The 13,112-nt window shown below is 47.6% G+C and overlaps 1 protein-coding gene across 1 annotated transcript in view; it reads right to left on the bottom strand.

Moving 5' to 3' along the window:
* Positions 1–1,132: 1,132 nt before the first annotated feature.
* htra4 (HtrA serine peptidase 4) overlaps positions 1,133–13,112 on the bottom strand; it is a gene marked incomplete at both ends in the record, with an annotated part of 16,908 nt that continues 4,928 nt past the window's right edge. The window contains 8 exons of the mRNA XM_079749892.1: positions 1,133–1,301; positions 3,153–3,248; positions 3,649–3,706; positions 4,357–4,471; positions 5,200–5,232; positions 6,937–7,131; positions 9,720–9,924; positions 10,921–11,020. Coding sequence (XP_079606018.1) covers positions 1,133–1,301; positions 3,153–3,248; positions 3,649–3,706; positions 4,357–4,471; positions 5,200–5,232; positions 6,937–7,131; positions 9,720–9,924; positions 10,921–11,020 — 971 coding nt within the window. The remainder of the gene's footprint in view (positions 1,302–3,152; positions 3,249–3,648; positions 3,707–4,356; positions 4,472–5,199; positions 5,233–6,936; positions 7,132–9,719; positions 9,925–10,920; positions 11,021–13,112) is intronic.

Below are 13,112 nucleotides of genomic sequence, written 5' to 3'. Positions count from 1 at the left end.
AGTTATACAATTTATTGCCTTTCTGTACATATAAAATGGTCTAAACAGATACAAGCATGGTAGTGTTGTCTCAAAGTATGCATGTTCAGTCCTTTACACTTTACAGGTGGGCATGGATCAAGAGATTCTGTCAATGCAAAGATGAGCCCCAACCAAAATAACCTTCATTTTCTACTTCTTTAGGGCATTCGAAGAAGCAATGTAATATATCCAACGTCATTGTATCGTACTAATCCTGAACTCAGAAGAAGTCGGGACTGGTCCGTAAAACACCTCTATAATCACCTAGTATTATACAGTATATTCAAGAGAATCAATCCAACATTTATTACAGGCAACATTCATAGAGGAGAGATCAACTAGTCTCTCATTCTACCCGTCTGTCTCTTGTTTTACCCGTCTGTCTCTCAGTCTACCCGTCTATCAATCTACCCATCCATCTCTCATTCTACCCGTCTGTCTCTCGCACTCTACCTGTCTGTCTCTCATTCTATCCATCTGTCTCATTCTACCCGTCGGTCTCTTTCACCCGTCTCTCTCGTTCTACCCGTCTGTTTCTCGTCTTCCCGTCTGTCTCTCGTTCTACCCGTCTGTCTCTCGTCTCCCCGACTGTCTCTGGATCTACCCGTCTGTCTGTGGTTCTACCCGTCTGTCTGTGGGTCTACCCGTCTGTCTGTGGTTCTACCCGTCTGTCTGTGGTTCTACCCGTCTGTCTGTGGTTCTACCCGTGTATCTGTGGTTCTACCTGTCTGTCTCTGGATCTACCCGTCTGTCTGTGGTTCTACCCGTCTATCTGTGGTTCTACCCGTCTGTCTCTTGTTCTACCTGTCTGTCTCTCGTCTCCCCGTCTGTCTCTCGTTCTACCCGTCTGTCTCTCGTCTCCCCGTCTGTCTCTCATTCTACCCGTCTGTCTCTCGTCTCCCCGACTGTCTCTGGATCTACCCGTCTGTTTGTGGTTCTACCCGTCTGTCTGTGGGTCTACCCGTCTGTCTGTGGTTCTACCCGTCTGTCTCTTGATCTACCCGTCTGGATCTACCCGTCTGTCTGTGGTTCTACCCGTCTGTCTGTGGTTCTACCCGTCTGTCTCTGGATCTACCCGTCTGTCTGTGGCTCTACCCGTCTGTCTCTGGATCTACCCGTCTATCTGGGCCGGTACGATGGTGAGCGCGACGTCTCGGTCTCCTCTCCTCAGCACCACGGAGAGCAGGTCGTCGTTGGCAACGGCCTCGCTCACGTCCTGCGTGGTTTCCACCGCCCGCCCGTTGATCCTCAGGATGACGTCATGAGTGATCACGCCCGCGCTGGGAGAAGACACACACCGTCACACATACACAACTATACACAATCACAGACACACCGTCACACATACACAACCAAACAGACAACACAGACACACACCATCACACATACACAACTATACACACACCGTCACACATACACAACTATACACAATCACAGACACACCGTCACACATACACAACTATACACACACCGTCACACATATAAAACTATACACAATCACAGACACACCATCACACATACACAACCATACACAATCACAGACACACACCGTCACACATACACAACTATACACAATCACAGACACCCCATCACACATACACAACTAAACACACGTATGCACAACTATACACACACCATCACACATACAAACCTACACACACAACACAGACACATGTGAAACATACACGTCACACATATACAACTATACACAATCACAGATACACACACCGTGACACATACAAACACACACACGTATAAACAACAAGCACACACGTGACACCTACACACACAAGTATACAAAACACACACACACCGTGACACATACACGACTATACACACACCGTGACACATACACACCTACACACACGTATACACAACACAGACACACAGTGACACATCAGAACTATACACACACTGTGAAACATACACAACTATACACAACACAGACACACACAGTGATACCTACACTAACATGACACATACACAACTATACACACACTGTGAGACATACACAACTATACACACATGACACACACACAACTATACACACACGTGACACATAAACAACTATACACACGTATACACAATCACAGACCCACACACACAACACACACAACTATACACACACTGTGACACATTCAGTGACACATACAAACCATCTTACCCATCAGAGGTCTTAACCAAACGCTGAGGAACTCCTGAACAAGTCTGCTCCTGGGCCAGGCAGTCATGTTGCTGCGTGACCCTGCTCTGAATAGACTCCTTCCACCGTGTATGCAAATCAACCTTGTTACCTAACACCACGATGCGTCCTCAGCTCCCCCTGCCACCACAGATAGCCAGTGGGGGGGGGGGGGGGGGAACAAGGTCCGTTGCTTCACGGTGTGTGAGAACAAGAGACAACGTTCTCCAGAGTGGAACTTCTACAACAGGCTTTCTCCGAACTCTGAGGGGGTGTCTGTGTGTGTATCTGTGTTTCTGTCAATTTCTGGCCCCCCCCCCCCCCCCCACCCCCTGCGGTCTTCAGAGTAAAAGCGCAGTGGTGTCTCGTTGTCTTCAGAGTAAGAGCGCTGTGGCGAGCCAGGCGATTAGACATGAATAAAGCCAGTTTCAGAGGAGAGAGACGGTTGTTATGCACGGCGGCGCGGCCGTCCTCTGAACGAGGGAGAGGTCCGGGATTAGCCTCTGGGCGGCGGGCTCAGTAACGAGCTGGCTGGGGCCGCAGCCTTGGTGGAACACAGGGCCGGCCCGGGGATTCAGAGAACACCCCCCGTCCCTGCGTGAGACCTGCTAATTGGTCTGGACCAGGGAAGACGTGCTGGTGTTTACGTCTCGTTTGGTGGACAGTCTGCTGTGCTTCTGTTATCGTAGCTCTCGGTAGGCCAGCAGGAACACTGACGTCTAGTTACTGTTTAGTCATTCAGCGGACTGAGGTTCCTTTTGATGCATGTCAGTAATGAGCAGCTAGGGGTTAGGGGTCATTGTGGTCTAGGAGGCCGACGGGTAGGGGGTTCTACCGCTAGGTATCACTAGGTACCACCAGCCCTCTGTGTGTGTGTGTGTGTGTGTGTGTGTGTGTGTGTGTGTGTGTGTGTTTGTGTGTATGTGGCTTATATGAGTGTGTGTGGTACCTGTCGGCCGCAGCCCCAGTGATGACCTCATAGACGTAGACCCCGGAGGTGATGTCTGGCAAGTCTGGGCTCCGTTCTCTCAGACCCCGGATCATCCTGAGGGGGGGGGGAGAGGACACCCCGACGGATGATTGGGCGAGGGCAACCAATCATATATGAGAGGGGGCGGGACTCGCTGTCCTTGTAAACAAGAGCCTTTTTCTGACCTCGTCCGTTTATCCGGGACGTTATGATATGTCAAGTATAGGTCATACAAAGCTGAGTATAATATAAAGAGTGTCGTCTAACGGTGGTTAGAGTGGGGGTGTGTTGTCATGGAAACAAAGACCGGTCCTAAATGGGGTCCAAACCAGGTTTTAAATCTGCATGTTAATGCACTGAATTATGTACTTTGGAATCAGAGTCCCTGCTATTATCAGACTGGGACTGAGGGTGTTGATGTGGTGTATCTAGTGATGTGTCGGTGGTGAGGTGTAGTTATTCTGTCTGTACTCACGATGGGGACAGCTGCAGCATACGGATTCCTATGTACTTCTTCTTCGACTTGGTACTTCCTGAATAACGTCAAAACAGTCAATAGCTTCCAAACAATGGTATTATAACATTTAATTATTTCCTGCTTGTTATTATCAAAGGTTATTTAGCGTAAATAATGGCATTAACGCACTTTACTCCTGTTTCTAAATGATGTAACCACATTTAATGAATAAGGTTCTGATCATTGCGAAATCATGTTTTCACGAAGTTCATGTTTTCATGAGGTCCATGTTTTCACAAGGTTCATGATTTCACAAGGTTCATGTTTCATGATGCTCTAGTTTTCATGAGGTTCATGAATTCATGAGGTCCATGTTTTCACAAGGTTCATGATTTCACAAGGTTCATGTTTCATGATGCTCTAGTTTTCATGAGGTTCATGAATTCATGAGGTTCATGTTTTCACAAGGTTCATGTTTTTACAAGGTTCATGTTTTTACAAGGTTCATGTTTTACTCCAGGTTCATGTTTTTTCATAAGGCTCATGTTTTCATGAAGTTCATGTCTTCATGAGGCTCATGTTATCACGAGGCTCACGTTAAGTGAGCCTCGTGAAAACATGAGGCTAATGAAAACATGAGGCTCATGAAAACATGAGCCTCATGAAGACTGCACTGCACTCAGACTCCAGTGAGGCGGTTAGAGCGAAGATGGCTCCCCGGGTTACCCTTGGTCTGTCTGTCGTAGGACTCGGCGAGGAACTGCCGTATCTTGTCGGCGGGGATGGCAAAGGATATCCCCGCGGTGACTTTGAGGGTGTTAATGCCTATTACATCGCCGTCCTGTCGAGCGGAGAGGAAAATGGAGGCGCAATTTCATTATCTCCCCGTGCACATAACTTACAGTCTCTTTAGTGTTTAACAACCCAGCGCTGACATCCAAAGAACCACATTAAAAAAAAGGATCTCTTTTTTTTGGGGAGGGGAGCCTCCACTCCTGTCACTCCCCCCACCGGAACGGCGAAGGACAATTTCCAGGAAACTACCGTTGGTATGGCAACCGTTGCCGCATAAAATAAAATAAGTGAGACGGTGGAGGGGGGCTGTGTCCTTGGTGAATGAATGTAATTTTAAGAAGCCGTGAATGTAATTTTAAGATATAAACCTTAATGCCGGCGCAGAACAATAAATATGTAGTCGGGCGTGACCTTCGAACCCACAAGGACACTCGCTCGCTCGTCCTTTATTCCTAACAGAACCGCTCGCACCCCCACCCACCTCCACCCACCTCCACCCAGCCCACCCACCCCACCCAACGTTAAGTGTTTCCAGGAGGGGATTGGCGGTTTAAGAGCAGATTGCGGCGTGCAGACCTTGGTGGTGAATAAAACAGAATCCCCATTGCTCGCTTGTGTTTCATTAACGAGCCAATGAGAGACCCCGGATTAATACAGAGCAGACGAACAGCGAGAGCATCCGATAGGCCGGCCGCAGCTCCCCCGATCAGCCTCATTTATAATCATACGTTGGGCTCATAGTCGGACGGATTAACATAATGTAGATCCACTGACCAGATTCACCAGCGGGCCTCCTGAGTTCCCGTACTGCCGGTGGAACAGGAGCCGATGAGAAGAGAAACACATGTGGAGAAGAAATAAACTGCATTTTAACGACTTCAGAGACAAAGTGGAGAAAATCCATCAATTATGTTGAAACACTCATTTTTCAGCATGAAATCCTCATTGTGTGTGTCACTCACCTCAAACACTTTTACAAAGGCTGAATATTCAAGCGACTCCAGTGTAGCCATTAATTCATCAAAAGCCTCGCTACCAACCCACAATATAACCACACTTTAACCTAAATCTGATATACATATAATTCATCGTAGAACTAAACATCCTATAAATACATCCTATAAATACATCCAAACACATCCCTAGTGAGAGAGGATGATCTAAAGACATCACTAGTGAGAAAGGCTGGTCTAAATACATAACTAGTGAGAAAGGCTGGTCTCATGTTGTTGATCTAGAGACATCACTAGTGAGAGAGGATGATCTAAAGACATCACTAGTGAGAGAGGATGATCTAAAGGCATCACTAGTGAGAGAGGATGATCTAAAGGCATCACTAGTGAGAGAGGATGATCTGAAGGCATCACTAGTGAGAGAGGATGATCTAAAGACATCACTAGTGAGAGAGGCTGGTCTCATGTTGTTGATCTAAGACAGCACTAGTGAGAGAGGGAGGGAGACGGTTTGGTCTCATGTTGATGACCTAAAGACACCACTAGTGAGAGAGGATCAGTAGTGAGAGAGGCCCGTCTCACGTTGATGACCTAAAGACATCACTAGCGAGAGAGGCTGTTCTCATGTTGTTGATCTATGACAGCACTAGTGAGACAGGGAGGGAGACAATTTGGTCTCATGTTGATGACCTAAAGACATCACTAATGAGAGAGGATCAGTAGTGAGAGAGGCCCGTCTCACGTTGATGACCTTAAGACATCACTAGCGAGAGAGGCTGGTCTCATGTTGTTGATCTAAGACAGCAATAGTGAGAGATGGAGGGAGACGGTTTGGTCTCATGTTGATGACCTAAAGACATCACTAGTGAGAGAGGATCAGTAGTGAGAGAGGCCCGTCTCACGTTGATGACCTAAAGACATCACTAGCGAGAGAGGCTGGTCTCATGTTGTTGATCTAAGACAGCACTAGTGAGAGAGGGAGGGAGGCGGTTTGGTCTCACGTTGATGACCTAAAGACATCACTAGTGAGAGAGGATCAGTAGTGAGAGGCCCGTCTAAGGTTGATGACCTAATGACATCACTAGCGAGAGAGGCTGGTCTCATGTTGTTGATCTAAGACAGCACTAGTAAGAGAGGGAGGGAGACGGTTTGGTCTCATGTTGATGACCTAAAGACATCACTAGTGAGAGAGGATCAGTTGTGAGAGAGGCCCGTCTCACGTTGATGACCTAAAGACATCACTAGTGAGAGAGGATCAGTAGTGAGAGAGGCCCGTCTCACGTTGATGACCTAAAGACATCACTAGCGAGAGAGGCTGGTCTCATGTTGTTGATCTAAGACAGCACTAGTGAGACAGGGAGGGAGACGGTTTGGTCTCATGTTGATGACCTAAAGACATCACTAGTGAGAGAGGATCAGTAGTGAGAGAGGCCCGTCTCACGTTGATGACCTAAAGACATCACTAGTGAGAGAGGATCAGTAGTGAGAGAGGCCCGTCTCACGTTGATGACCTAAAGACGTCACTAGCGAGAGAGGGAGGGAGACGGTCTAGCCTCACGTTGATGATGGCGTCCGTCTGGATGTACTCCATGGTGGAGCCGGCGAGGCCCAGCTCTGCGCCGTGTCTCTGAGCCGTGCTGATGATCCCCGTGGTCACCGTGTTCTGCAGGGAGAAGGGACTGCCGATCGCCACCACAAACTCCCCCGGCCGCAGGTCTGAGGACCGGCCCAGCTGCAGCACCGGCAGCGGGTACTACCGGGGGGGGGGGCACAACCAACAGGGTAGGGGGTCAGGGCTTTGGGCTCCGGCCCAGAGGTCTCGGGGTTCAAGGCGGGGGTCCGCTGTCTGACCTGTAGGCAGCCTTTAGCTTAGCATGCTAACCTCCAGCTGCTCCTTGGTAACCTGTATCTGAATCCACTGCAAGTCCCTTTGGATAAAAACATCTGGTCAATGACTTAAAAGTACAAATGAATATTATTTTACAATAATATTGTAAGATCGAGTTATTGAGTTACTTTAAAAAAAGTGGCTTTTATTGTGGGAAATGTACGATTTTTCTCTGAGTTTGATTGATACTTTTATTTGGAATGACTGCCAGAAAATGTGTACCGTTATGCTAATTCTCCCTTATTTTTTCTTATTTTTTACTTATTTATCAACTTAATTTTCATTTTTCGGATAAACTGCTCGCATGGTTTCTTATTTCCTTTTCTTATTGAACCAGATTCATCTCTTCCCAGCTGCCAAGAGAGCAGCGTGGAACAAACACAGATAAGGGTCAGAGGAGAAGGAAAAGTACTTACAACTACAAGAACAGATTGAGCAGAAGAAGACCAATCGGATCTTGTGAAGAAATTGTACTCATTTTTTACTCAACATAAATGGCTGCGGCGTCACGCTGGACTGTTTCCCTCCGGGGGGGGTAAAGCTCTGCAGGCCAACGCAGATCAAGACGCCGGCTCCTTAGCCTTCACTAATGGGCTTACACTCTGGCCTCCCATCCTGGGAACTCACGGTACTTTCATCTAGCTATTTGTTTTGGCTCGTGTGTCGACTATTTGCATCTGATGTGTGTTGTGAATTGATGACTAAATAAATCAACAGTTTCTTATTCCCGAGCCTGTCCACGCCTGCCTTTTCCCCGGGTCTGCTTTGAATGGAAAGGTTGAATCACCGGAATCAAACACAAGTTAGTCCCCGTGCCAGAGCAGAGCTTTCAGTGGGACAGCTTGAGACCCAGCTTGAGGCCCGGGGGTGAAGGTGTCTTTCACTGCCTTCGGGGTTGGTTCGCCGCGTTCTGCTGGTGGAATGTCGGGCTGAAGAGGGGATCCTTTGGAACTCCGTCTCGGAGAACCCGCGGCCCACCTCGGAGCTTTGATTGACTGCGATGCTAAGAGCTACCCGGAGCTATGAGTGTACGCGGGCTGACCCCACATGGGTAGGCAGGTGTTCACCCAGGTGTTGTCGAGTGTTTGAAATTTAGGGAGATCAAAAAATCCCATGTTGTCATAATCCTCTCCTGTTGATTCGCTCTCTGCAGGAGAATTTTAAATTTTACAACTCATTTCTAAAGCTCAAAATATGTTCTGTATTTCGCTGCAAATTCCAACATCACAAGGTTTGTCTCTCTCGCCTCGACTTAAAGTGATGGAAAACAGCATCTAATAATGTCAAATAAGAAGGATGTTTCCATTCCACGTCGACCAAATATCTTGTCAAGAAGATAATATGCATCAAAAAGATATAAATATACAATATATCACAATATCACAAACTCGGCTAAGAAATGATTTCAGCTAATCAACCAATCTCTCAGACGCCTGGTTTTGCTTTTTATTAGGTTATTTTAAGTTATTTTAACACTATGACTACGAATACATGTTCAGCCCAGAGGTTATGGTTGTGCAGGACTGGTTTCACTGGTTTCTTGGCACTGGTACGGACACGCCCAGAGTAATTTGCCTTTACAATCAAGGCTTTTAGCAGACGTTTTTATCCTAAGCGACTAAAAAAAAATACATTTGTCAGAAGAAAGAGAAACAATATATCGCCGTCGGTACAGTAAGGATGTTCACAGAACCAAGTGCCAAGTACTAACAATCACTTGGTTAACCCATTCCCTGTATACAACAAAGACAGCTAGTATAAGATGCTACAGGTACTATTTTTAAGTGCAAGGACGTACAACATTCAATAAGTGTGTACACTAAGTGACAGGACTTACGACACACAATAAGTGCGTACATTAAGTGCCAGGTCGACAACATAAAATAAGTGCGCATTCAAACTACCTCCGTCCGTAGACGAATCTCATTGACTTTGCATGGGACGCTCTCGATATGCATTGTAGGTCCGTCTGTTCTGTCGGCGCCGCGGCCTGAGAAATGTTAAACTTTTCAGGCAGCGACAGATCCGTCGGCCAATCAGATCGCGGTTATGCAAATACACTCCACCCCGACTACTGGATCCATTTTGCAATAACAAGCAGGAAGAAGCAGGAAAAATCGTGCCGTTGAAAAGAAATGTGGAATCGATAGGATGGTTTATGGACACCTGTTGTTTGTGTCATCTTTTGTATTTATATCCACACATCGGCTTTGTAGCGGGAAGCGTTTTGATTGGGAGCAGGCTGCGTCTACAAAGACTAGGCCCCTATACGTCAGACACACCCTCACCCTAGTGTGAATGCGGCGTCAGTGAGCAAAGTAAGTGCCAGGTCGACAACATGCAATGAGTGTGTACATTAAGTGCAAGGACATCCAACCCGACAGTACAGAGTCCCTTCTAAAAACCACGCCTTCAGAGGGGTTCGAACGCCCGACCGTGTTCCCGCCATCTACCTCCGAGTCGATCTTGATGAGAGCCACATCCAGCTTGTTGTCCACGTCGGTGATGGTGGCGTCGTAGCGCACGCCGCTCTGAAGCTCCACCCTGATGCGCCTCTTGTTGGCCACCACGTGGGCGTTGGTGACGATCCAGCCGTCCTGGGACACGATGAACCCTGACCCGCTGGACACCGGGACTTCCTGCTCAGAGAACGGCATGCTGGGGGGGAGGGGGGGGGGGGGAGTGAGAGAGAGAGAGAGAGAGAGAGAGAGGGAGAGAGAGAGGGAGAGAGAGAGGGAGAGAGAGCGAGTGAGAGAGATGGAGAGGGAGGGAGAGAGAGGGGGCAGAGACACAGAGAGAGAAAGAGATGGAGAGGGAGAGAGAGAGAGGGGGAGAGAGGGAGAGAGGGATGGAAGAGAGAGAGAGGGAGAGGGAGATAGAGGGAGAGAGGGAGAGAGGAGGTGGGAGTCAGACATGGACATAGAGATGTTGATGAAAATAGATGCTATTTTGCTGAGGATGATGGATGAAGTGTTCTGATCTACAAGACGGTCTGTCTTCTACTCAGATAGAATATTTACTATTCAGTCATTCAGCTACAGATGCTTTTATCAAAATAAGTAAATGTTGTGCAGTGTAACATTTCAACCAGCTCTCCAAATGACAAAGACATATCTGTGGTTATTAAGGATCAGGTAGGGGTTAGACAGTACAGAGACAGGTCATTAAGGAGCAGGTAGGGGTTAGACAGTACAGAGACAGGTCATTAAGGAGCAGGTAGGGGTTAGACAGTACAGAGACAGGTCATTAAGGAGCAGGTAGGGGTTAGACAGTACAGAGACAGGTCATTAAGGAGCAGGTAGGGGTTAGACAGTACAGAGACAGGTCATTAAGGAGCAGGTAGGGGTTAGACAGTACAGAGACAGGTCATTAAGGAGCAGGTAGGGGTTAGACAGTACAGAGACAGGTCATTATGGAGCAGGTAGGGGTTAGACAGTGCAGAGAGAGGTCATTAAGGAGCAGGTCGTGGTTAGACAGTACAGAGACAGGTCACTAAGGAGCAGGTCGTGGTTAGACAGTACAGAGACAGGTCATTAAGGAGCAGGTAGGGGTTGGTCTTGCTCTAGGAAGCCTCCAGGTAAACTGTTGACATGGGGGATGGGAGTCAGTTCCTCTGGGCTGGGAGGGGAACACCTAACGCCACTGTCCTGGTACCTTCTGAAGAGCTCCAGGTGGACCACGGCCGGGGCGATCTTGTCCACCACGTCAGCGATGAAGTTGAATTTGTAGCGCATGCTCTCAGGATGCCTGGTGCCTACAGCAACAACACAAAATAACAAAGCACCTGGGTTCAAAGCCCAGCCTCCTGACACTCATCCTAAACACAACCTGGACATGGCTTGAATGAAGTGGGCTTATTAAATACATTTCATGTTAATCATAAACCTTTTAGGCCAGGGCTAACCAGCTCAGATATATCCCTGGCCCAAAAGTAGCCCGGTTAATTCGATACACAAAAATTTACATTATGTCTTGAGCGTTTCTCGAGATATCATTTCATTGTTTATTTATATTGGTATACCCATTCATGTTTATGTTGGAGGTCATGGAAAGCTGGTATTCCACGGCACCATGCGGCATAGATAGATAGATCTATAAAACCTTATTACGATTATTGATCAATATTCTTCATTAGGATAACCTCACTTCCACATCAGATGGGTGTTTTCACAAGTGTGGCTTGAAACCAGCTCTGGTGAGGGGAGAAGGTCAATATTCAAGAAGATACATTTTTGGCAAGTGGTGGCACATCTATGTTCAGAGTTTCTCTTATGTCGTCTTTTATGACGCCTTCTAGAACATTCTACAGAGGTTAGGCTGTAAATTCCCGAACGGTAAAAAAATGTAGTCATTATTTTTTAATACATAGCTTCAAGGCACACAGACACACATGCAAGCACATACATACATTATATACACACATGCACACACCCCAATGCACACACATACACACATAAATATATATAAATAAATATATATGATATGTAAATCACATACGCACACCCTCACACACTTACACATGCTGACACACATGCACACACATACATATACACACACGTACACACCCCATGCACACACACACACACACACACACATATATATATATATAACCCATCACACACATACCTTCACACATGCGCACACACTCACACACACATAGCTCGGGGCTCTGTAGCACAGAGCCCTTTTGATGTATCCTAAGGGTGGCAGAAGCTCTGCCAGCCAGATCTCCTTCTCCCCCTGTATGATTTATCTCCGCCGCCGCAGGCTGAACCTTTCTGTTGCCACAAGACTTCACACGCACCACTCTGAGCACAGCCGCAGACCAGAGAGCCCACCACAGCCCTGGAGATGGTTAGCAGCTGCCGTACGCCGAGCGCTGGTCCGTATATCCAGAGGACCGGAGACGGAGGGGGTGGAACAGACCTGGTGAAGAGCTCTCCATTTCTCTGGGTGACATGTGGGCGTGGACACACGGGCTGGGGCTGCGTCTCAAACCTGTTGCTTTGGGTTCACCATCTCTATCGGATGTGACAGGGTGAGCCACCCTTCCATCTCTATCTGAGGTGACAGGGTGAATCACCCTTCCATCTTTATTTGAGGTGACAGGGTGAATAATGTTTCTATCACTGTCTGAGTTGACAGGGTGGATCATGTTTCTATCTCTACCGGAGGTGACGGGGTGTATCATGCTTCCATCTCTATCTTAAGTGACAGGGCGAATCATACTTCCATCTCTATCTTAGGTGAAAGGATGAATCATCTCTACCTGAAGTAGTATTGCATTTACGACATGTCTTCAAGCTCGTTCCAGGGATAGTCATGACAGCTGAATGAACTACGACAGCCGACGTAGAAACGCACAAAACAAACACTGAGCGGTGGGCCAGGGAGTCCTCCCAATGAATGAACGCACGACCCCACCTCAACCACAGGGGGGCAAAATCCCACCTTTCAGAACACAAATGTTCTTCAACCCTACTCAGATCACTCCGGTTCCGCGGAGCCATCTGCACATCGGTCCTCATATCGAGTGAGTAACTTCGTCTTGAGTCTCGTGTCTCTACTCAGGCTTGTCGTCGGAGCTGGAGGAACGCAGCAGGACCTGGAAACATCGGCGCTAACGCAGTTATCGCTTGGCGTGACTCCAGTCAGTCACCGAGACGCGCAGAGTGACACCGATATCGAGGCGCGAACGCCTTCTATCTATTGAATGTTGTGTTTTAATGAAGGCAATTCAGCTTGTTGCCAGTTTCACTAATGAGAATGTAACTTAACTTCAATTGGCTTGTTACGGAAAAACTGGATTGCGCGTACATGTGTGTGTGTGCGCGTGTACGTGCGTG

This window comes from Pollachius pollachius (genome assembly GCF_949987615.1).
Source record: "Pollachius pollachius genome assembly, chromosome: 1".
NCBI lineage: Eukaryota > Metazoa > Chordata > Actinopteri > Gadiformes > Gadidae > Pollachius > Pollachius pollachius.
This window is presented reverse-complemented; position numbering and strand designations above follow the sequence as displayed.